A 25628-nucleotide genomic window follows, 5' to 3' on the forward strand; every position below is an offset into this window, starting at 1 on the left:
TATATGAGCCACAGGCTGATTATTTTCTGGCTAACTTCCAGCTAGGTAGAGTCAGATTTTTTTTTAAGTACTCTTTCCAGGTACTGCTCTAAGGTATTTTAACATTACTGAACTCCCGTAACTGCACTCTGTGCTTGAGACTGAGGCTTAGGAAAACGAAGGGACCTGCCCGTTGCATGTCGTAAATGACAGCAGGGTTCAAATCAGTATTTGATCCTTGCTTATTCCATTGTGACTGAGCTGCCCCAGAGTCATCCTAAACCCGACGTGGAATAATCCTAAAGTCTTCAGGAACCTTGGTGGGACAGGTTGGAGGGATTTTCTATTCATCTTCTAGGGTGAATAAATATTACTGAGAAACATACTGGATCAGGAGGAGACTATGCTGTTTGACAGTAAACTAGGATTTATAGTATGAAGTGTTAGCAAAACCTAACCTTCAGTCATGACATAGAGAAGGTCAAACGACCAAAAATTCCAATCACTGAAAGAAAATTGGTGACAAACTTTCTGACATTTTCTCAGCCAAGTGATTTCCGCTGATAGTATTGGCTCTGTGAGGCTTTGGTGGAATGTGGCTTCTTGGTTTTTGCTGAGGCTGATAATGAGGACAGACATGGGGTTTGATGCACCCACAAGAGCGCAGGCTACTTGCTCCTCATGCCACAATGACCATTTAATGCTCCCCAGAAACTGCTCTGTAAATCCCTTTCCTCAAGGAGACTGTCAGGAGCGCCACTGATTCAATGGTGCTGTTTAAGGAAAAGGTCGCAATTTGCATTTGCTGAAGTTGTTCTGAGCAGACATGCTGTTTCTTGCCATCTGTGGAGAGGGGGCTCAGGGAAGCCTTCTCTTGCACTGCTTGTCCTGCCAAATAAGCCAGATTGGCACTCCTGTTAGGAGAGGGGGTAATTCTGTTTACTCGCTCATCCAATTGAAATGAGCCTGCCAATCAATGCTACATGTTCCCCTTTGTTTAAAGCTTTAAAAATGAAAAGTGCCCAGCACAGCCCCTACCCACCATCGAATCTGAATCTCTGGGGATGGGGTCCAGGCATAACTATTGTCAATCTTCCTCCAGGATTCTCAGGTGGGGCTGTGGTTGAAAACCACTTCTCCAGAACGTTTGCCGATTTGTGAGAGGTAGCCTTGTACTTTTAACCAAACTTAAGTCGTATCTGGTTAAACTTCTGCCTCTTATACCATGCCTATCAGGCGGTAGTTCCAGCTAAACTTTTGGTTTTATTGTCACTAGATCTAAGAACTGTACTTGAAAAGTTATAATAGCATATTGAGCACATTTCCAAGAGTGGATATGTGGGGAAAAGTTCTGCTCTGCAAGCTGGGCAATATTCTAGAGATTTCTGCTAAGGTCTACTTACTGGTTGTGAGTGAGGAGTGTCCTTTTCACTGGTGCCCTGAAAGGAGTTTTTACCTGGTGTGCTCTTTAAATTGATGCATATAAACACTGTCTTAAAAGGTTTTCTCTCCCAGCTAGTACAAAAAAGGTTGTAAACTTTTATGGTTCTCGTATTGTAACATGGTTGAACAATAGGTCAAAAACAATGAAGACTAGGGCCCATCGGGCCTTATCCTTTATTTTGTGAGTGGCTCTTAGAAGAAAGAGACTTTTTCCAGGTATACCAATGTTTATCTCACAGTGGGCCGGACAATGGGCCGGAGTTCGGTTCCCTCCTCCTTCCTTAAGGAGTTCTTGTCTTTCTGTGCCCTTGGGTCGTTTAATTTGTTGATCCTTGTTACAAAACTCTGAAAAACAGAAGAATGAGTTAGACCGGTGTTACGTATCTGCACTACTGGCAGTCATTTAACTTGGCCGTATCATTTCGGGGAATTTAATCCTTAAAAAAGTTTTCCCTGTTGAATTAAAATATTTTGGGGGGTAGATTTCAGAGTGGATTTTTAATTGAAAAAGTATAAATCAGGGAAAGAAGACCTGCTTGGCTTCCTACCACCATCAGAAATACTGTCTTTAGAGGACATACGGATGCGTTACAGTGCTGTTGTATGTTTCATAGAAGGATGAGGATACCTTTATGATAAAACTACAGAAGTGCTTGTGAAACTGCAGTGCCTGGCTGAACTGAGCAGTGCTTTGAATGCTCTGTTTAAAAGCAAAAGGGCTTTAACACCTAAGTTTTATGGCAACGGAATGAAAGAAAATTGTTAAAATGTCACTTGACCCAGACAACGGAAAAAGATGAGACTTCATTCAGCTGTTAAAATATCCCTGTCTACACAGGATAAGGCAAACAGGCAACAAATGTGTTGCAAAAGCTGTTGGAAACAGCTGCCTGCTATTTCCAGATAGAAGCAGGATGGGGCTGCACTGAGGGTGTGGCTTTCCTCACGTTGGTGTGCCTCGGTTAATAAAGGGCCTGAGAACTGCACATCCGAGAGTACTGGCACAGAAGGTGACCAGTCTATACTGGAGTGTGTGCTCCCTAAAATACAACTGGTAGAACATGGCACTTGGGGATGCAAAAGTGCTTTAGAGAAACATCAACTGTTAAACCTGCAGACCGTTCAGAAGGCCAGACCAAGCCATTAGCACAAAAGGGACTTGATGGCCGCTGTGTCCACAACACCCTCTACCCAGGATCATTTGGTTAGTGTTAACTGAGCTTCATTCCTCTCCAGGGAGAAGGTTTCAATAAGGGAGGTGAGTCCAGCCTTGGAAAACAGAGTCCAAATCTTACCCTCAGAACCTTCAGGCCATGTGTGGAAGCTCACGGAGCACCCCCAGGAAGAGAAAATGAGGCTGAGGACGAGCCTCCTTTATGTGTGTCTTCCACACCTTTGAGATTGTGAGGATGGAGATTGCAACAGGAAATGAAATGTTTGCTTACCAAAAACTCCTGGTCCATAAAGTAGGGCTTTTCTGATGATCCATCATTTGTTTCCAGATCAACAGTAAAACACAGGAAAAGTGCATCCAGCACAGTTTCAAATACAGATAAAAAACTATGGGCTACTAAGTAGGCCAAAAAAGCAACCAATAGCAGAGGGATTGCCCACACCTGGAGTGCACGGTTGTAGTTAAACGCCATCAGTCCTCCAAAAACAGTGAAACACACCACTAACACCTGTCAAAACAAGAGTTTGTTGAAAATCTTTATAAAGTGGTCGGTTGGAATATTTTGGGGAAGATTTTTGTCAGTTACAAGTAATAGCTTCAAATACATGCATGTGTGTGTGTGTTCATACTCTATGATAAATGCTTGTCAGAAAATTTGGTACAATGAAATAGGAAGAAACACAAATGAGAAGCTATGATACCAAAAGAAAACCCAGTTAATATGGAGAGTGGGAAGAGGATATGTACTTCCATTTTATCTGTGTCTAGTTTTCGTATTTATGTAGATGTGATGATACCTCACAAAATTTTTGTTTTCTTCACTTAACACCACAAATAAGCATCTTCATTCAAAAACTTTTTTTATAAACACCGTTTGTTTTTGCCTGAGGAAGTTTAGCCCTGTGCTAACATCTGTTGCCAATCTTCCTCTTTTTTTTTTCTCTTGAGGAAGATTAGCCCTGAGCTGACATCTGTGCCAATCTTCCTCCACTTTTATATGTGGGTTGCCACCACAGCGTGGCTGCCAGTGGTAGGTCTGTGCCCAGGATCCAAACCCACAAACCTGGGCTACTGAAGTGGAGTGTGCCAAACTTATCCATTATGCCACATAATCGCCAATTTTAATAACAGTACTACAATCCATTGAGTGGATATATTGTAGTTTAATATGTGATTATTGTTACCCTGGGGATTAAAGCAGAAGGGCTTTCCAAGGCTAGTGTGGGGAGATGATAACATTACTTCAGGCTTTTGCTATATGTAATTACTATATTTCCAGGAACATGATTACAGGCCATGATGTACCTAATTCTTTAACAGACAAAGTGGAGCCTATCTGGAGTCCCCATTGCCCTTGGATATCCACAAAGATGGACATGAATGTCCGAATGCTACTTCATTCAAAAAACCAAAGAATCACTGATTATCTCATGCTCATTAGAAGCTCGTTAGCAATTATATATTCCTTATGAGAAATACAGGAAAATGGATTATTGTATAAAATGAAATAAAAGATAAATCTGTTATAAGGATGAAAGCTCGTTCCAGAAATTTTTGGAAGTAGTTATTGGAAAATACATCATCTACAATTCTACCAAGCTAACGTAGACAATATTATCCATTTAAATACAACTACAACTTAGATTATTTAGGCTGTTTTGAAAGGCATAATCAGTTTGTGTTTCTAAAGCAACTGTCACATGAAAAGTCTCCAGGGCCCAGCTGAGCCTTAAAATATATCTGCAATTAACACACACCTGTGACATCCAAGCATGTTATAACTTGTTACTGAGAGTTAACTATGATAGTAATGCACCGGAGACATACCAAGTGCCAGAGAAGCAGAAAATGCTAAATGAGGAGCCAAGAGTCTCCCTGTTTGGAATTGGTCATGTCACAGCTGGAAACAGATCTTGTTCACTTTGGGGCACCACTGAAGGCCCCGGCATTCATGGGTATGTGGAGGAATAGTTGGAAGAAGTGAGGATGTCTAGCTTGGAATAGTGAAGATGTGGCGGGAAGGTCAGGATGTCTGTGGTCAGCAATGTGAAGGCAGTCAAGTGGACGTGGAATCAGACAAACTGAGGTGTGCAGAATTAGGCCGAGTGGGTGACAATCACATGGAAAGAAAGACACTGTGGCAAAGTATAAAGAACTTTCAACTTGAAGCATGGTCAAGTAGGGGCTGGAACACCACTTTCATCAGTATCAGCCTGGAAAGGGCATGTGTCGCCTTTAGTTTATAGGTGTGAAGACTGACGTTTGGAGTTGTTAAAGATCTCAAATTCAGGAGTTGTCATTTATACCATGAGATGTTGGAGCTCCAAGATGCTCTCTCGTTCCACACGATTATACACGATTCCTTGAAAAAAATGATTCTGAGCAGAAATGTAACTTTGGTTCCATTTGGGACATTAACAATTCTGTCTTTATATCTATGGACTTAATGTCCTTAAATAATGTAGACATTTTATCAGATTTCAATACTATTTCCATGTATTTTATGACAACCACCCCCAAACAGAGCCATTTTCTGAAGCTAGTAGCATTTTCATTTTAGATATGAAAAAGTGGGACTCGGAATAGTAGAGAAAATTGATCATAGCTAAGAGAGGAGGACTAGGATTCAAATCCTGGTTCCACCTATTGTGGGATCCTGGACAAGTTATGGAACCTCATCTGGTTCCTCATCTTCTGGTTTCCTCACCTGCAAAAAACAGACACCTCACCGGATTGAGGATCAAGTGAGATAATGAAGCGCAGCATCTACCATAGAGGAAGCACTCAGGAAACATTAGCTCCCTTTCAAAGCCTTGTTGTATGGCTTAATTTTTGGATCTGACGTTCCTTTACTTATTATTTTAATGAAGACATCTCACCTTTCCTAGAAAGATTATGAAGTCTCCAAAGCGGTTAACAGATGTAAAATGACTTGAATTCTTGGACAAGAGTTTGAGTGCATCTTTTGCTGATGCGCAAAAATCTGTGGCATTAATGGCAGTTGTAGTGTATGCATTCTGAAACAAAAGACAATAGTTAAAAGGATGATGATTCTTATAGTTATTGTTTTAAAGACAATATGACAAGACAGAATATTTACAAAATAAAAATAGTTACTATACACTCCTAACAAATCATTTCAAAGTCCCTTCCATCTCTGATTATATGCACATATATTTTCATATAGTTGCAGTAAATGGAAAAGATAAATAAGTACTTCTGTCAATACGGTGGATTCCACTTGCCACCGCAAACATATGGCAATGAGGAGTAGAACATAAATTATGTTTTAATGCACAGCGGAGTTTGAGGGCAGGAAAAGACGTGTAGCGCTAGAAAAAAAGCAGGCCCTAGAGGTTGGTGAGAGCTGAACCCAAAGTCTCAGTGAGCATGGAATCAGAAAGGCTGCAGGGGTTGGGGGCTGGCGACTTAACCCCTCATGCGTAAGAGACAATGCTCAGGCCCTCGCTAGGGAATCGAGCTGCCTGCACACATTCGGGATTTATGCTCAGTTCAAACTCAACCAACCATCCCAGGCAAGTGGTAAAGAAATGCACCATCTGCCTGGGACTCTTATGGTCGGAGGAGGCAAATCCAAACCACATACCCCCAGGTCAGGGAAAGGGGGAGCCCCACAGACAACAAGCCTTGAAGAAGAAGAAACGTTCACAGGGAAAATCTGCAGATGACCCAAGGAAATGAACAGCACAACAAGCAAGAGAATCTACCCTGAGAACCACTTGAAATAAAGTATTCAAGGGACTATGCTTAAGATGCTAAGAAGATAATGGAAGGAACAGTGACCATAAGGAACGAACAGCTTGGTGTGAAAAATGAAGAGGCAGAGTAGAAAACAAACCAAGTAGAAATTCTAGAAATGAGAAAATATGTAATTTAAATGGGACAGTGTCATTATTGTACATCTCATATTTTTCCTTTCATATATATTTCTTTTTCTTCTTCTCCTCAAAGAACCCCAGCACATAGCTGCACATTCCAGCTGCAGGTCCCTCAGCTGTGCTACGCAGGATGCCGCCCCAGCACGGCCAGATGAGTGGCGCTAGGTGGCTCCCAGGATCCGAACTCGTGAAACCCAGGGCTGCCGAAGCAGAGCGTGCGAATCCAAGCACTCGGCCATGGGGCCAGCCCCTAATAACATTTTCATGTTGCTCCATGGCTTTTACAAATTTTAATTTTTAATAAATACCTATTCTGAGGCCAGCCCTGTGACCAAGTGATTAAGTTTGTGTGCTCCACTTTGGCACCCTGGGGTTTGCCAGTTCCGATCCTGGGTGTGGACGTATACATTGCTCATCAAGCCATGTTGTGGCAGCATCCCACATAGAAGAACTAGAATGACATACAGCTAGGAGATACAACTATGTATTGGGGTTTGGGGAGGGGGGAAAAAAAGGAGGAAGATTGGCAACAGATGTTAGCTCAGGGCCAATCTTCTTCACCAAAAAAAATTAATTAAAAAAAATACATATTCTATCAGATGTGTAACTCTGTGTGTGTACCTAGGGCATATTAGACTATCAAATATTTTGCTATTATAAATAACTGCAACAAATATCTTAATTTCCTGATTTTGGACAATTTCTTAAGGATAAATTTCCAAAAATGAGATTACTAAGTAAATGAGCACAAGTGTGTGTGTGTGTGTTGTGTGTGTTTATGTTCAAATGAGAAGACAATAATGGGTCATTATTCCAAAATCCCTTCCCCTTATGATTATATGATAATTTCAAACCATCTATTTCTCATATTTCCTTTGAAATCTTTAAAAATACTACTTGCACTGCAGTTTACAACAAAGAATTTATAATGTTCTTGGGAAAATACACTGAATTCTACCTGAGTGGGTTTTTGTCATTCATTTTGGCTTGGATAAAGAATGAAAACTTTTTATCTCATGATATACAAATTAATCCTCTCAGACACCCATTCAAAAACATTGTAAGGAAACCAATTTGGAGTTTACTGTAGTAATCCAGCCCCCAGCAATGTGGGTCTTAATCAGAGTAAGTGACACAGGAGTAACAAGTCCGGGAATAAGGAGGTAGAATGAACTGACTCACTCACCAAAGTGCCTCCTCACCCAGCCAACTGGAGAGGAACGTTTGGTTCTTAAAAAAAAAAAGGTTGGGGTGCCTGCTTCTCCGCACAGAGCACCCTGCTTGCCCCAGAGGGGATATTCTCAGTCAGATGAAGTCCCTCAGAAATGCCTTCGTGGTATTCCACAAAGAACTCTTGGTTTCTGACTTAGATAGAATGCATGCTAAGTTTGCTTTAAAATCCAAAATCACCTATTGGTGGAAAGCTGTCCCCAGTTTGGATGTGGACGCTCATTTGTTCATTATTTAAATAAGCATCTTCAATCATCTAAGGTTCTCAAGAGCCCTGAAGACCAACTCATTAATCCTGAAAATACACTCGTAGGGTGGGTGGGTGAAGAATGGCATGATCATTCTTTTATAGACTGAAAACCAAGATCAAGGGCATTTCCCCAGTCCCCTAGTGAATCAGAGAGGTTTTTTTTTTTCACTCTAACCTTCTGAACATTACACTATCAATTTTCATTAAACAAAATGCTATTTAAAAGCGTGGTGGTTAAGGGAAGGACAGGCTCTGTAGGCAGACAGTCTCTGGGTTCAGATCCCAATTCTACCGCAGACTGGCTGTCGGTCTTCGGCAAACGATTTAACCTCTCTCAGACCCCAATTTCCTCATCTATAAAGTGAGCTGTAGCACCTACTGCAAAGGGATGTTGGGAGGATTAAAGAATATACTCCCTATAAAGTGTTTAGCATAGTGCCGGCACATAGGAAACACGTAATAAAGGGTGGTTATTATCATCAGACCTCACCAAAGACAATCTCATTTACGGCTGGGAAACACAGAGGCAAGCCTGTAAGCACCGAGGAGGTGCGGAAAGGACCCAGGGTTTCTTTATCCATAGACCTTAATCCCTCACACTCACAGGGATCCAGGAAGGGCAGGTCTTGCTTTCCAGCCCACGTGCCAGGCCCCGGCGTGGTCTTGCTCTGCAGCAGCAGCTCCACCACAGGCCACATGGCCTCTCCCTTTGCATTCAGGCTTCATCGCCAGCCCACCACCCCACAACTGTCCCCCCTCTAAACTGAGGTTCTTGTGTACTTCCTGACTCAAACTGGTGACTACAGTTTTTGTGGGGACTTCCTTTTCCTACAGACCATGGCCTTGTAAGCAATTTAGCACCCCTGCTCCTAAGTAATAAAAATAGATTTTGCTCCTTGGCTAAAATGATTAAAGGTTAAAACAGTACTTTCTCATGCATGTGTTGACTCCACAGATTTTTTTGGCCCACAACCATTTATCTTTTCTTTAGTGTATCATGCCCACTGAACGAGGACTTTAAAACCACTCTGACAGGGAAATTATATATGCCTTCCCGCAGTTAGTATACCGCTAGCATTTTACCACAAGGTTCAAGCCTGAGTGCGACAGAGAGACCTAGAATTAATGTCTGAAGGAATAGCAGGAGGAGGGAAGAATCACTCAAGACACAGGATACGCACTGAAAATTTCTGCAGTTTCAGCATTAGCTAATTTATATGCATTCTGAGTAGAAGCTGCTTCCTTGTCAGGCGGCCGGGAGATTAGTTTTCAGACACTCATGGACTGTCCACCGGGGTCTGTCACAAACTGCGGGAGGTTTGGGGGAAGGTCCTGTGTGCCTGTAAGGACTCGTGAATAATGAACTATAACTCAGGCACAAATGTGAGAGCAACAGGGAGGAGAAGCACAAGCCGGGGTGAAGGGGAGGAAGGGGCGTCGGGGAGGGCAGTGGTTAAGAAGATTTGACAAAAGTAGCGTTGAGCCTGAAGTTGGCTGTCCCCTGCAAGGAATGGGGGTGGGTGGGGGCTGAGGCAGCAGCAGGAGGCAGTGAAGTGAGACTCAGGGACCAAGAAGAGAAGTGTGGTGGGAAATGGGTTGGAGGAGTCATGAGCCAGACCTGGTGGGGCTGAAATGCCATGGTGTGGAGCAAGGGGAGTGACAGGAAGTTTTCAGGACTCGTGATTTTCAGCCTGGGCTTCGGGAAGCTCTCCCAGGCTGCCCTGTGAAGGTTCAGGGCAGATGTCCCCACATCACCACCTGATGAGCCACAAAGCCCTGCATCTCCCCAGGCTCATTCTCACCCAAGCCTTTGGGGAGCCCCTAAGCACCTCCGTAATGCCTACTGGGCTCTGCTTGAGTTATGCATAAGTGCCGCGTGACCATCCAGCCACTGAGCACACTGGCGCCATTCACAGTCATAAGCCAAGGGTCAGGCCCAAAGAAAATGAGCCCTTCTCTGGGAAGAAAATGAGTATTAGGAATTGTAACTCTTCCCAGGTACTCTGCTCCCTTCCACTCCACATCAAGAGACGCCTTGGCGGGGCTGGTCTGTGGCACAGTGGTAAAGTTCACAGTGCTCCACTTCAGTGACCCAGGGTTTCGCCAGTTCAGGTCCTGGGTGCGGACGTGGCACCGCTCATCAAGCCTTGCTGAGGTGGTGTACCACATAGCAGAACTAGAAGGATCTACAACTAGAATATACAACTATGTACTGGGGGGGGGGAGGGGGAGGAGGAGGAGGAGAAGAAAAGAGATTCCTTGGTGATATGTCCCAAATGGCTTGAAATGGACCTGACAGTAGCTTCCTAATTTGTTTCTGTGGCTTTTTTTTTTTTTTTTGCTATTAGTAGACAGGTGTGCAGCTTCTGTGTACAAATAAATAACAATAATAAATAATAATGGCAAGCATTCATGAAGTGCATACTAGGTGCCAGGCCCTATGCTATATTCCCCAGAATGCATGAACTGATTTAATCCTCTTGACAACCCCAGTGATGAGGTCATTGAGGAAACTGAAGCACAGAGAGGTTGGTAGCATGCCTCCAGGCATGCACATGCATGACGTTGCATCACTCTTACAAGAAGTAAACCTCTGACTCATTCGGGCCCATCTGCGGGAAAACATTTACTTTGAGCTGTACTTTGTGCTTTTCCTCCCAAAACGTTCAAAATAAGAAAGTAGTGCTCTCCTGAGATGTATCATTAAAAAGAGCCAAGGATGTGGCAGAATGGTTTAGTGGAAAGAGGCTAGGTTCCTATCACACTGCCTCCAAAGACGGGCTGAGTGGCCTCCACTAAGTAATGTCCCTTCTCCAGGGCCCCGTTCATTCTGTTCCTTGTAAAAGGCGTCTGCCAGCTCTGAAGTTCAAAGCTAAAGATGCTTTGTGTTGTGCAGTATTTGGTAGTGGACAGGCACCTCCTGTTATCATCTTATTTGATCATATCTGTTTCTCACTGCAATTCAGTGAAATAATGACCATGGGTATTATTATTTCTGTTTTACAGAAAATTCTAATTATTGAAGAAAAATGAAAGAGATTTAAGTGTACTTTTGGATAATGGAAAAGCTGGATTACCTTTTTACTTTGAGAGTTATCCAAGAATGTTAATCACAGCTTTTGCACAGAAAGAACATTTTTGCTCCTTTAGTCAAAACTGAAGGCTGCACGGTTCCGGCCTGTGTCCCTCTTCTCTAAGGGCAGCCGTCTGTCCTCCCGCTAAACTGAAGCAGTTCCTTCTTTTGGTGGCGGAACTGTGAACCTGAGGTTCTGTTGACTCTTCAAAAAGGTAAACAGAGTTTTTCCGTGTAGGAGGGATGGATTTTTCAAAAGCCATGCCATGAATAGCCAGCTTTATATCTGGAATGCCTTCCTAACAAGATTCCAATATTTCTTAACTCAAAATAAAACAAGAACTACTAAAACAAACTTGAGAAACTGGGCGATGAATAAATAACACTGGTATTCATACTTTCCTCAGAATTGAAGGAAATACAGTGAAATCTGAGCCTAGATCCATCCTCATATACACAAGTGTCCTTCCTTAGACCTACAGTAAAACTTGCAGGAACCATCCCAAGCCAGTTTCATCTGGAGCTCTGTTTTTATCACAAACACATGCCCAGTGAGCAGTGCATAAATAGCCACTGGGCCTTCCAGGGCCTGGCATCACCCTTCAGAGCCATTCAGGAGTCCACTGGTCAGCAGCTGCGTAAGTCCAGTGAAGTGGTGAGCAGGGGAAACCGGCCAGTCCCCTCTGGGATTGGGACCAGGTGGGGGCAGGGGGTAGGCGGACGGTGCCTCTGCCGAGATCTGCCAGTGCCTGTAAGCCAGACGCAGAGCAGTGCTGTCTTGTTAGCTCTTTTTAAATTTATTTACTTTTTGCTTATTTTTTAGAATAATCGCTTTATTATTTTCATGCTCATCATAAAAAAAATAATTCAAGCAAGATAGGAAGAGACAAGGAAGAAAGCAAGAAAATCATTGTGATCCCACTCCTCAGAAATAACCATCACTAAGATCAGGGGACCTCAGCCCAACAGTTCTCTGAAAATACACAGACGGAAGAAGGAAGGGTGAGTGGACAAGCGTAAGTTATAAAAATGGATCCATCCTCTACATGGTATTTTAAATAAAAGTACTAATGTTAATTTGACTCCAACAAAAGAAAATGAAACTAAACTGAAACTGAAGGAATATTTTACTATAGCTGAATGTATCTTCACACACAAGACTTAGGTTTCTAAGAAATCTTTCTAAAATCATTATAAAAATGTTCAAGGTTAGACCACTTTTTTTTTTTTTTGAGTAAGATTAGCCCTGAGCTAACTACTGCCAATCCTCCTCTTTTTGCTGAGGAAAACTGGCCCTGAGCTAACATCCATGCCCATCTTCCTCCACTTTACATGTGGGACGCCTACCACAGCATGGCTTTTGCCACGCGGTGCCATGTCCGCACCCGGGATCCGAACCAGCGAACCCTGGGCCGCCAAGAAGCAGAACGTGCGAACTTAACCGCTGCACCACTGGGCCGGCCCTCACTTTTTTTTTTTAAACACTGTGTCTTAAGTTTAGGCAGCATGGATGGTGAAAGATGAGTCCTCTCACACTTTCTCCCTCCTCCTGATTTTAGTGAGTTTCATTATTATTCTGACTTTGCCAGGATTTTGGACATTTATAGCCTCTTTGAGGATGACAGTTTTAGCTCCTTAATGAGGTGTACCCAGCACAGCCATCATGCCTTCCACCTCCACACCCGCTCTGTGCCAGCTGCACTTCAAACCGTTCCGCAGGGCCCCTTGTGGTCCCTCTGCTGCTGATGCTGTTCCCTCTGCTGAGATGCCCTTCTGGACCCCTGCCCTCTCTGCCAGGCTAATGTTTGTTGAATGGATAAAGGAAGATGCTTTTGGCAAACTAAGAATGTCTTCCAAATAATATTTCTTCATAGAAAATGCAAATTTAATTGATTGGTACATTTGGTACATTGGTCCCTTCAGTCAAATGTTAGATTAAAAGTCACCCCTGATGTCACTCAGGAAAATCCTTTCATTTTACCGACGAGGAAACAGAAACCTCAACAGGCTGACCAGGCAGAGGTAACGAGGATGGGACATGAATCAGGCATTCACGGCCAGCGCCGCCTCCTCCCACAAATCCAGAAAAAGCTAGACTAAGCAACTGCATCTTGTTGAACTTCACCCGTCACTGATGTGCGAGCAAAGCTCTGTAGTCTGCAATGGAAACCCACCAGAACAGTAATATGATTTATAATGACAAGGCAGGTCCAGGAGACAGGGCTGTGCAGAAAGCGCTGCCTTCATCCAGTAAGCCCTTTACCATTACAGAGGGCTCTCACATCCCTTAATCTCATTTGACCTGTGCATAATCAGTGGAGGAAATAAGCAAGGCGGAAGGGAGCCTGGTCCTCCTTGAGGCAAAACTGAACTTGTGGACCCGTGAAATGGGAAGCACAGGGGATGGGAAGTGCTCATTCTGTGTTTTGGCTCCAGCTTTTATTAGAAAGAAGACTCAATAGATGGGCTGTCCCTAGTTAGAGAAGAACATTGGATTCCTCTCGTCTTTACTCTTCTCCTGGACAAGGAACTCCAGGCAGCACAATGAAGCCATAGATTCTGGAGTCATGCGGATCACCACATGGCAGTGCCACCATCCCAGATGAGCTCTTCAGCCTCTGGGCCTCAGCTTCCTCATCTGTACAATGGGGGTAATACTCGCCTAATACGCAGCATCCTTGAGAGGATAAACTTAGATGTGTAAGTAAATACTTACCATGGTGCCTGGTAAACTGAAAGCTCAGTAAATGGCTATGTTATTTAAAGACTTCAGAAGATTGGCTCTTTAGTTAAAGAGGATGTCAAACATCTCTGATTTGAAGCTTAGGGCCAAGGAAATATCAAGAGGGAGATGGAAAGCAGACATGGGAATGTTTACATGTTTTCATATATTGCACGTTTGGGGAAAAGAACTTTAAGTCAGGTGTCTGTCCTCCATGAACACGCTGCTGGTGGGCGTGGCACTGGTGAAGCCAAAGCTGCTGGCCCGAGAAAGGCCTGCTGACAGAGACCCTGGCAGTCAAGGGGAAGTCGCTAGTGACTGGGAGTAACAATTGCTCTGGCCCACAGTGTGGCCCAGCTTGCAGTGAAAAACTCTCTTATAAGAAAAATGCATCTGCTTAAAGACACTGACGATGATAACAGATCTCCTTTCCAAAGCTTCAAAAGGCTATGGGACCCCCCAGTTAGCCTCCTCTGTCCATGACACTTCTGCTCAGAGGGCAGTTTCCCTTGCAGTCAGCCCTGGGTGTTGTTAGGGCAGCTCCAACAAGAAAGGGTAGCTCTTTCGAGCATGTATCTCCTTTTTCTTTATTGTCTCTCTGCTACTCTTAGCAGATGCTGAAAGCTGTGTGAAGGCAGCATGCACCCAGGGCTGTGGCTGAGAAAGTCGGAGCTCTCATATTCAATCATCCTTCCATCCACAGACAAGCTCCAGGCTGGGGACAGGGCACTGAGCTACGTCAGTAGCCTTGTGTTCTTGGGACCTCACCCAATTTCTTTGTTGTGGCTTGGTGGAGGCAAGACATGGGCATGACAAACAGGCCCAGAGGGCCCTTCTCCACCAGCACTGAGGTGCATCCTGGTGAAGTCATTTGGCCTCAGCTGTCTCACTCCTTGGATGAATGCAAGTCTAGCAAATGTTCCTCTCTGCCCCACCCCTGTGCCCATGGAGGCATTCTATAAAAGGCAAAAGATGGGGGAAGACAAAACTGCTTCAAGAACTGTCGAAGCCTGGATCCACCTGCCAAACTTTTAGGAAATTTCTAGCCCCACCTAGATAAGAAAGCTATCTGAAGCAAAATTCTCTTAATTACTTCCTTTCCTACTTTTCACAGAACTTGTTCCTCACATGTTCCTCATTTAGAAATGAGACTCTAAATGGAAGGACTGTCCAGCTGGCCCAAATACATGAGTGATGCTCCCCTTTTCTCTCTTGACTTCTGTTTCTTTTCCCTCGTGGATCTTCTCATTTCCCTTCTCTCTGTATTCCCTATTCAAGTGGGACTCAGGCTCTGTGCTCATTCCCCCCAGGCGAGGCTAGGGAGTGGGGGTGGGGGTCAGGGCAAGAAGACATCCAGTCTGCAACTCTTACTGGCTCTTGCTTTCCAAAATGTTAAGCTCCTTAAGCCCTTACCTACCAGTGGAGAAGGTGAAGGAAGGGGATTCCCAGTATGAACTGAATATCTTGGAGCAGCAGGTGAGCACGTAGGTCTTTCTCTACCCTGAGATTACAAAATGAGACTCCTCTGGGCTGCGAGAAGGAGAGAAAAGAGATCTGTGGGTCCTGACCAAGGGTCTGGGTCTGCTTTTTTTAGCAGAGCACAGAGAAGTGGCCACTCTGAGGGTTCTGATTTGCCAAGAGTGAGGGAGTTTCAGAAACATGTGGCTTTCAGTGCTAAAACCAGATCAGTCTGAGACAAACTGGACAGTTTGTCACTCTACCACTAGCACATCCAGGTAGACAGGACCATAGGTGGCCTTGCAAAAGACTCCACCTTCCTAAGCAGGGCCTGAAGGAGCCAGGAAGATGGGAAGATGGATTTCTCAAGGGCAACCTTAGGACACCTGAAATCTCCTATGACCCCATGGGGGATAGGCCAAGAATAACACATGAAATTTCCTGCCAGTCTAGTGGAATGGGAGCTCAAAGTCAGAAAGTAGGTTGAGAGACATGATACAGTATTTCCTGCACATGTGAGTTTGTGGCTGAGATTCACACCCATGTGGAAGTCAGTCAAAGTCGAGACACAGGCCCTGGTAGCCCGGAGCATGGTCAGATTCCAGCTCATAGCAGGATGTGAATTAGCGACTGTTGCACCGAAGTAGCTTTTCTTCCCTCAACCACTATGACTCACACGTTTCGTTTTTTCTTTTTGTGAATGCATTCTCTAGTCACTGGCCCAAACCCACGTCCTTCTCCCAACAAGTCTCAACATCTAGGACAAAGTCAATTGGGGAATGACGGCAGAGGAACGTACTCACAGTCAGCGCCTTCCTTAGTAGGGTAGGAAGGGAGAAGGGGGTAGGTGGGTTTCAGGGGTGAGCAGTCTGAGCCCTCTGACAACAACTCTGTTCCAGAAGCAGACCCAGATAAAGAGAAAGGACAAGAAGAAACCTGCTCTCCATCACGAGGAAGATTAGATTTGGAGTAGGAGCTACTTAATGGTTTAATTTCATTTCCCACGCTAAATGAATTTGGGAAATGTCAAAACTAATCTATAATCTTTACATTTCTTAAGCACTTAGGATAATGTTGAGAACTCGGACTGTGAAAGTTCCATCTTCCATTCTGAACCGCCTCTCCCAGCTGGGCCACACTCTGGCTGTGATCACAGATCACAGGGCCTGAGCGGCTGGGAGTGTGGGGCCCTGACAGACACTAGCCTGCGGATGGGAAGAGCATAGGAGGAGTCAACCTGCAGCTGCCACAGCCCCACAGTGAACACTGTTCATCAGAGCACAGTGTTTTTATATGTCATCTGCTTCCTTATTTATGAGGAAATTGGATTTTGCTGACTCCAAGGGTAGTTTTCATAGATCAAAGCTGAAAACACAGGCAATCTCCCTCAGCATATTTTCAGTGTACTTGGAGCACATCATGATGGGAAGGGACAAAGGTCATTAAGGGGTTGCTTCCTGTCGTCCTACACGTGGCTCAGACTCAGGGAAGGAGTCTTACAGTTAAGCAAATGGCGAGCCCTTGGATCAGACGACCTTTGAACCAGTGTTGTTGGAAGTGGTCCCAGTCGCCCTCACTAGGCAGTGACACAACTGCCCTTGACTGCTGAAAAACGGGAGTGAAGAGAAAGAAAATGAGGGCTAGATGCAGAAACGAGGGGGCCAGACGGATGTGCTATGCAGGGCAGGTTTCCTTAGCCTCAGCCACAGTCACTTGCTGTCTCCTGGGCACCAGTTTGGATTTGAGTCTCGGCTTTCCCTCACCATCACCCTTCTTGAGGGGAAACTTGGGCATTATTCTGGACTGGAAGTTGAATTATAGCAATTCAACTGCCCTGAACCAGTCATTAGCGCAGTGGTTCTGGCAGGGGTTGGAGGACGGGGTGGGGAAGAGAAAGGTGTATTTTGAGAAGTTCCCCATGGATGCTGATATACTCCCAACTGAGCAGGTTTCATGAATAACCCCTGGAACTCAGCACCATTCTTAGTGCACAGGATAGAATCAGAGCTCATACACTTAGCGGGTTGATAATGATGATAATGACTTCCATTTATTCAGTATGTACCTCTAAACACCAGGCACAAAACTAAGAGCTTTGCAAACATTATCTCTGTAATTATTTATAATAATCCCAGAAGATAAGCACTATTATACCCAATTTGTCTGGCACATGGTAGACTTCCAATATTTGGTGAATCGATGAATAAACTAATTAAACCTTCTTCCTCTCACAAAGGAAACTAACATTTATGGAGCATGTACTAAGAGCCTGACACCATACTGTAATGTTTATATGTATTAGCTTAGTTAGCCCTCTCAACTGCCTGTGAGGTAGGTGTTAAGACTTTTGCTTTACCTATGGGGAAACCAAGGCTCAGAGAGGCGAGGTAACCTATCTAATGTCACACAATAAGTGGTGGAGCTGATTCAAACTCAGACCTGTCTGCCTCAAAGTCTGCCTTCTTCCTACTCTATCATACTGCTGGGAAATGGATATATGGTCCAGGTCCAAGGAGGGGAAAGGGCGAGGCAGAAGAAGCTGTCATAAGATGTGGACAAATATCTTCCAGAAGAAGAGGAAGCCTAAGGTGTAAGGAGAGAGAGGAGGCTTGGAGAAAGAAGCTGGGGGCTTGGTACCATTAAGAAGTGAGACCTTGTCCATCCCAGGATCCAAATGTTCCCTACCCTTCTGCCCTATATGAGCATGGGCCTGACTTCCATGTTGCCCAAGGGATGTTGAGATACATAGAGATATGCTTAAAAGGGAAGCCAGGGCAGCTCACACTGACATACCGTGTAATGTGACATACACGTCTGTCCTCAATGTCTCAGTGAAGCTCAGAAGGGCAGGGGGAGAGAAGATACAAGGTAGAGAAGAAGAGAATCAGAAAGAGCTCTGCCCACTGTGTGACCCTGGTTAAGGCACTCAAGTCCTCTGGACCCCAGACTCTGCTGTGATGAGGGGAGGGTGCTCCATGCTCTAAAGTTCTGGGGTCTGAGTTCCTACCCTACGGAAGGAGTGCCCTAGTGGACTGGTGAAGACCTGGGTTTGAATCCTGATGTGGGGCAACCTTGTATTTGCATTACTGTGGCCGGGGACCTCCTTTAGGGTAATACCTCTCATTCATTCCCAGAGGATGAGGCTGACTTAAGGGACTGGGTGAGTTTGGAGGGAGATGCAGAGCACAGACTGGCTCAGCCCTTCGCCATTCTCTTTGGGATCCAGCTGTCACTGAGAATCCACCCTCTCAGCTCCTCAGCTATAAGTTTACAGGGAGACCCCGGGGCAGGTCTACGTTGCTGGTTGGGCCTGGGAGAGGGAGAGTTGGTCTGTTTCAGGGCTGAAACATTAACAAGCTGCTCCTACAACGCATTTTCCAACCTGCTGATTAGGTATTCAAGGTGATATTTTTAATCTTCATCCACTTGATTCCTGTGTCTCTCAACTGTCCAGAACATGGACAAGGAAGGGGGAATGACATTAGCTCCCCAAAACCGCAACATGCAGCTCTGCTACTTTCCTCCTGTCTGACCCACAGCACACTGCTCCTTGACTTCTCTGAACCTAAGTATCATCATCTATGAAAAAAGGAAAAAGGATGATAATTGTACCTTCCTCACAGGATTATTTGTGAGGATGAAGGTAGTTAATACACGTAAAGTAGTTAGCACAGTGCTGGGCACATGTCAGTGCCCAATAAGTGGTAGGTATTCTCGTCTTCAGGAGCTGCACACCTTGGAGGGAGTCAAAGTAAGTGATGCCTAACATTCAGTTGCCTCCCAGGATGGTTTTCTGATTAGCTGAGGACCCCTTGCATAACTTACTGTCCCTCCCCTAGAGTGAGGCAATCATTCACTCAACAAACATGAATTGCCTCTCTGAGAAGGTAGAAGTATTTCAAGTCAGGAAGGACTTCAAAGTCCATCCTAAGATGGCAGTTGCTCCCTGGACCTTACCCCAAAAGGAGGAGAGGCTGCTAAGGCCCACTTGGGGAAAAGGCTTTAGGGCCTCACCCTTGCAACACGCCCACAGCAGGTGGGAGCTAGGCTCCAGAGAGGCTGCTCCCAAGGGAGCCACATAAAGCCAGGGCCCTAAGAACAGCAGGTTCTGAGCCACACACCAGGAAACATGAGGATACAGTTAGGTCTCTCCCAGACAGTCTGGGGCCTCTGACAAATAGGTATCTTAATTCCTTTCTATCTAAAGCCAGGGTAGAAGCATTTGCCATGAAACAGCTGGGCTGTGAGGATTACCACTGTCCATAAATGGGCCTAATGCAAACTATCATATTGACACACATGTGAGTTTCTTTCTAAAACATGTGCACAGGGAGGCCTCTCTCCAGGGCTCTCATCATCAGCTGCCTGCCCAGAATAGCTCTAACCCAGTCGGCGGGGGTGGCAGCATTCAGAACACTGTCACTGCAAGAACGGCTGTTTCGATGCTCTGTGATGAGGTTACCTATCACGGCAATGTCAGCGACCAAAACTGTGTGCTCTTAAGAACCTTTACGTCATTTTCATTATCTAGTTAGAGAAATTGCACAATATTCATTACTTTTTTTTTTTTCTGAGATACACATGCTGTTCCGGGGAGAGTAGAGAAGAGGAATCCCTGGAGATCTGCCAGTTGGCTTGGGATGAACCAAAACCTGATATGGAAAAGTCACCTAGTGTCTTTGCTATTGATGGACTGCAAGAAAGAGAGTCATTGAAGCTAACTGCAAGGAAAATTGTTGGGGAGAGAAAGCTTTGAGATATTACAAAGTTGAGTCTGCCACAAAGGCTTAGGAGACAGAGACCAACATTATGTGCACTGAAAAAAAAGTACTGGCAGGCAGTATGGGTTGGGGAGTGGGCTATGAAGTAGGGAGCGGAGATGAGTGTATTTTCCAACTAGCAGCAAGTTTTTCTCTGCACTGGACTCAAGATTATCTGGGGTCTTTCTGAGCACTATATTTGTCAGTCAGGAAGACAGGAAGCTGCAGGATTTCTGATCAAATGCCAAGAGGCAATAATCTGTGCATTTCTTAGCATCTCGTATCTAGATGGATGCCAAAGTAAAGCAGGCTGCCAACTCTATGGACTGCATTACGGAAGATCCGAGTCATCTTGTCCTCTCCTCACGTCGGAGACGCAGCAGAGATTCATCGGGTACCTATAAGCTATCCTGAAATGGGATGTGAAAGCTGTTGGACATTACAGTACTCTCCTCTACCGAGAATGACCTAGGTGACTGGCATTTTACCAGAATCTCATCACCAGTTATTTTATTTATTTGCGGTTACCGTTACGTAGCATCAGCATCAGGAGAATCACTGTAAGGGGATGCTGATAGGTGCCTCCTCCTTGTCCACTCACATTCTCAGTCCACTCGATAAGATTCTGGAGGCTCAAGATGGCGGCAACATAAAACATCACCGATCTTTGTGATCCCTTGCCATGGATAAGAAGTACAACACGAAAAACACAATCCTGTCATTTGGAACATGACGGGAAAACGTGTAGTTGACATTTTTTTCTGTTCTGCCCCACATCCCACACAAAGCATGTCATGGCTGTGACGCAGTGGTATGCCCCCGCATGCCCCAGCTCTCGGTTGGGCACTACAAGGGTCAGAAAGCGGCACAAGGACCTTGGGGTCATTGAAACTGATGGGCTCATTCTGCAGAAGCTCATTAAGGTGGAGGGATTCACCTGAGTTCCACAAAGAAGGCAGAAGCCCACTGTTGCCACACCTGATGGGGAGTAGCCTTTACCTGGGAGTTCCTCCCAGCCAACTGGAAGGGAAAAAGTCATTCTCAGACTTGTTCCACCTCAGCCCGTAGCTCACTTCCTACACTCATTCCCACTTCCGCTGGAAGAACAAAGGATTGAAGATGAATGCAACGTTCAACATGATAAAAATATGACAATTAAACGCGCCAAATAATCAACAGAAGTAAAATGTTAATTAAGATAAGAATAACAGCAGTTGAATAACACAGCCAATTCAACTCTGGTGGGACACCCAAAGCAAAGTGTTCTTTGCCCAGCTTGCAAAATCCTGACTGTCTGCATGGGCGCAGTCACAAGCTTTGTAGGGTTGCCAGGCATCGCCTTGGCAGCCAGACATCTTAACAGAATAATGAATTTGAGTCCTCAGGAAACTAGGTAAAACATCAATTTTGGTTCATTAATAACACATTTTAGTAAGCTCTACTGACATACTATGTACTTTACTGATTGGTAAATAGCCCTTAATTGTATGTGAAAATGAAAATCCATGATATTCTGCCATTTGCCTATAAGAATTGAAGAAAAGACATCCTGGAGTGTTCAGATTAGTCTGGAACCATCAGGCAGAGTCCTGTGGCCCACCAGTGGCTTTCAGACGTAGAGGAACACTGATCTAAAACCAGCATCAGAGCTGGGACAGATGTGTGTCCGCAGTGGACATGAGATGTGCACTTAGGGAGACATTTCCAAGAGGAACCACATGTGGACACATAAGAAACAATAAGAGGTGTGCCACTCCTGCCGATGGTCAGCTCGCAGAGGCCCACAGGGGAACTTCTCAGCCAGGTTTCTGGAAAGTGCTGGGAGGGAGAGGGAGGCTCCAGGATCTCCTTGTCTGAAAATCTCTGAGAACAGCCAGCCTGGCCTCCCAGAAGCTTTAACAGTGACTTGGCCTGAGGGGAGGAGGCGGGCCCCACCCCCCCACAAGCCTTTTCTGGATCTGTAATTGCATGATTCATGCTTCATCCCCTTCGATGTCCCTACGCCTTTCCTGTTCTCCACAAAAACCTGCCTGTAACAGGCCTTGCCGAGATGCTGGCAAACAGACGTGTCTGGGCCCCGGCTGGGACAGGCGCTGAAGAGATCCACCTGACAGTGGTTGTGACGTCCTCTCTGGCTGTTTAAAAATCAGAGTGGTTAAACTCTCGGTCCTGGAGGCAAAACAGATACGGATTCAAATTCTAGTCCTGCCACTAACTCTGTGCCCTCTCTAAGCCTCAGTTTCCTCATCTGTAAATTGGAGATACCACCTCAAAGGGCTGAGGCAAGAACTCACACTGATATAAGGCAGGAACTTAGCCTACAACTGGCAAGACAGGGAGTGCCAAGAGCCCATAGTGATTGTCATTGTCCTTAGCTGGTGACCTCCCGTGGGTGCTCAGTGCTCAGGTCTGACAAATCCAACCTCTTCCATGACACCTCTCCAATGACCAAGTCAAAGTACCTCTCCAATGACCAAAATTCTCCTTTTCTGAACTGCAGTGCTCATGCCAGCACTTAAACACGCACCTCTCTGTTCTGTTATATAAATGCCTCACACTGTTCCCCATTCCTCACACTAGCTTGTCAGCTCCTAGAAAGCCTGGCTTTGCTTTATATTGACTCTGTTTCACCACAGTGCCTTCCCCCACTACGTCCAGGTTCAAATGGTTCGTATACACCATAAATAAACAAATAGTTGTTGGATATATAAATGAGTGAGATGTACACATCTAATTTTTTCAGGTATACACACATTTGGAATTAATGATGTGGAGAGACAAGTAATGAGAAATGACGAGATGTGGGGTCTCACCCTGTTCTCTGCCTGTGAATCACTGTGCAGCCTTAGGCTGGGGGTCTATAAAAAACAGCAACTACCACCTGCTGCCTGCCCAGGACTAGTGAAGACAGATGAGGCTTTTCTGCAGCAATGGTGAGACCCCACCAGCTCCTTGATGTTAAGTAAGGAAGAGCATCTGGGTTCTGATGGTAACAAATGGATCTCATTCTCTTTGAGCATTTCCCAGCTCCTATTGCACAAAACAAGGAAATAAAACAGGCCTCAGCTCTTTTAAATCTGATTTCCAGAGAAATCCTTCCTTAGTAACTCATTCATGGTGCCAGGAAATTTTTCAAAAGGCTAATCTAAATTCCTTCTCTCCCTTTAAGCTCCCTTTCCTTCGTCCACCACCAAATGAGATGGACCACGGACCACAGCTCTGCCCACCATGATACAATAATGATCTTTACTCTGAAAAATCTTTATTTTTCTCTGCTTCCCAGTAGTTGATTTAGACTAGAGGTGACCTTCCCCTCTCCATCAATAGTCACATCAATTCTTTTTCTTTCTTTTCCATTCTTCCTCCTCTTCTTTCTCAGTCTCCTAAACCTTTGGCCTCCCAGCAGTGCCCACGTCTGGGAGGCAGTGCCCACAGCATTGCCTAGACCTGTAGAAGCCACCTCAAGTTAAAGATGCTTTGACAGCTGGTTTAGGCCAAGGCCTAGTGCACCAGCACCATGATCAGAATCGGAAGGACCTATCCCTGTTTGCAACACTGATTCACTATGAGCTTGATCAAGGTTAGGTGAGCTTTTTTGAGATGCAGGGACAATCACTCCCATGGCACATCTGTGATAAGGGTTCCTCACCTTTCTAATGGTAATTATAGTGTGGTTAATACTAACACTACTTATGACCTTGGAAAAATGTTGAGCTCCCAAGGGAAAAGGTACCAAGTTAGTATAAGGTGGTGAAATTTCAGAATGCAGGAACTATGTCCCTCAGGAAAACAGGGCAGAGAAAACAAACACGAACATGGTCCAAGACAATGGTTTTCAACTGTGTTAGCAGCAGAGACCTGTCTTCAAACAAAACATCCAGTGGACTCCTACTCCCAAATCTGATGAAAGTGGAGCTGCTCTGGTTCGAAGGCAGGTAGGGTGGTGGTGGTATGGAGCCAGAGCCCACCCTTCCTCCTCTTCACCCATTTCTTTCCCCTCCTGAAGTGGGGGTCCCTGTAGAATCCACAAGAAGCCCCTAGGCTTCCATGGGGCAGTCTGAAAACTACCAGTGAAAGAGGGACACAGAAAGAACCTGAATTTACATAATACAGTGAGGGGATGGCAACTCAACTTCAGGGCCTTGTAGGACCATGTGGCCAACATACTTGGATATCCACGGTCCCATTGCTTCTGCCTTTCTAGTCTATCTACATGTTTCTTAGCCTTGATTTTCATGTACATACACTTTACCATAATTAGTAAATTTTTATAATGCATCTCAAAATCTTTCTGGAAGAAGTTGGTGTCTGGATATGTACACACAGTTCTAGGAAGAGAGAGGCTAGCACGTTGTACCATGACAAGACATTCATAGGGTTTGGCTTGACTTGCTATATGACCCACCATTCTGAAAGGTGCTTTGGTATTTTACTGTGTTTTATACACGCTGGCTTGAAGCAATCCAAATGAAAACTCGATACTCTCTAAAATGTACTCCAAGATTCTTAAGAAGAGCCTTAGAAATAGAGCTTTACTCTAAGAAGAGTACACTCTCCTTTGAACAATGAAAGGTATTCTTAATACATTTATAAGACATCATTAAACACGGATGGTCTAATTAGTCCCTTTACTTCTCCTAGTACGTTTATTAGGAAGAGTGGCAATGATAAGAAGTACTTTTCTAAGTGAGATTTTTGTGGACATGTAAATTATAAAACAGCCTGCTGACTTACAAAAATATTGCTTTGCATAAATTTGACTAAGGGCTATTAAAATTTCCTAAATTACCTACAGAAAAATAAAACATATATTTAAATTTCCATCAATGTGAAAGACTCATGAGAGAAAAAAATTTTAAATTCAAACAATTGTAGTACATAATTTTTTTGATTTTTAGAGGAATATTTATAGTTTGAAAGGGAAAGGATGGTGAAATATATAAAAATTAGGGAGGCAATTCTTTTCCTATTTCAGGAAAATTATAGTTCTTAGAGAACACATTGAAAATAATCTCACAGTTGAAATATATTCATTATGCTAGAGGTTCTAAAGCCTCCTTCCCTTTTTATTTCTGAAAAGAGAAACCCATTTCTTTCGGAATTTGAAGAATGGCTTTAATGCTGTAAGGCTCTAAAGTGAGGGCCTGCAAGCCACCGCCCACGAGCCAGCTCCATCGGAAAGCCCGCTTTCCTCTGGCCGGAGCCGAGAATAATTTCCACGTTTTCTTTTTTTTTTTTTGGAAGATTCGCCCTGAGCTAACATCTACTGCCAATCCTTCTCTTTTTGCTGAGGAAGACTGGCCCTGAGCTAACATCCGTGCCCATCTTCCTCTACTTTATATGTGGGACGCCTACCGCAGCATGGCTTGCCAAGCGGTGCCACATCTGCACCCGGGATCTGAACCGGCGAACCCTGGGCTGCCGAAGCACAACGTGTGAACTTAACCGCTGCGCCACTGGGCCAGCCCCAATTTCCACATTTTTAAAACGGTTGAAAAAAAGTGAAAAGAAGAATATTTATTGCAGTGTGAAATTATAGGAAATTCAAATTTCAGTGCCTGTAAATAAAGTTCTATGGGAACACAGTGACGCCCCTTCATTTACATTTTGTCTATGGCTGCTTTCCCACTACTGTGAGTG

General features: G+C 44.6%; 1 protein-coding gene across 4 annotated transcripts in view; it reads right to left on the reverse strand.

The window, feature by feature from the left end:
- Positions 1–1566: 1566 nt before the first annotated feature.
- SLC44A3 (solute carrier family 44 member 3) overlaps positions 1567–25628 on the reverse strand; it is a 78474-nt gene continuing 54412 nt past the window's right edge. For 2 of the 4 annotated variants that reach the window (XM_070592590.1, XM_070592589.1), the window contains exons 13-15: positions 5476–5613; positions 3039–3104; positions 1567–1767 (exon numbers count right to left, since the gene is read on the reverse strand). In XM_070592590.1, the coding sequence (XP_070448691.1) occupies positions 1651–1767; positions 3039–3104; positions 5476–5613 (321 nt within the window). In that variant the 3' untranslated portion in view covers positions 1567–1650. Of the gene's footprint in view, positions 1768–2867; positions 3105–5475; positions 5614–25628 lie in introns of all 4 variants that reach the window. The other 2 variants (XM_070592588.1, XM_070592586.1) reach the window with 1 other exon arrangement.

Source organism: Equus przewalskii, chromosome 24 (assembly GCF_037783145.1).
Source record: "Equus przewalskii isolate Varuska chromosome 24, EquPr2, whole genome shotgun sequence".
Taxonomy (NCBI): domain Eukaryota; kingdom Metazoa; phylum Chordata; class Mammalia; order Perissodactyla; family Equidae; genus Equus; species Equus przewalskii.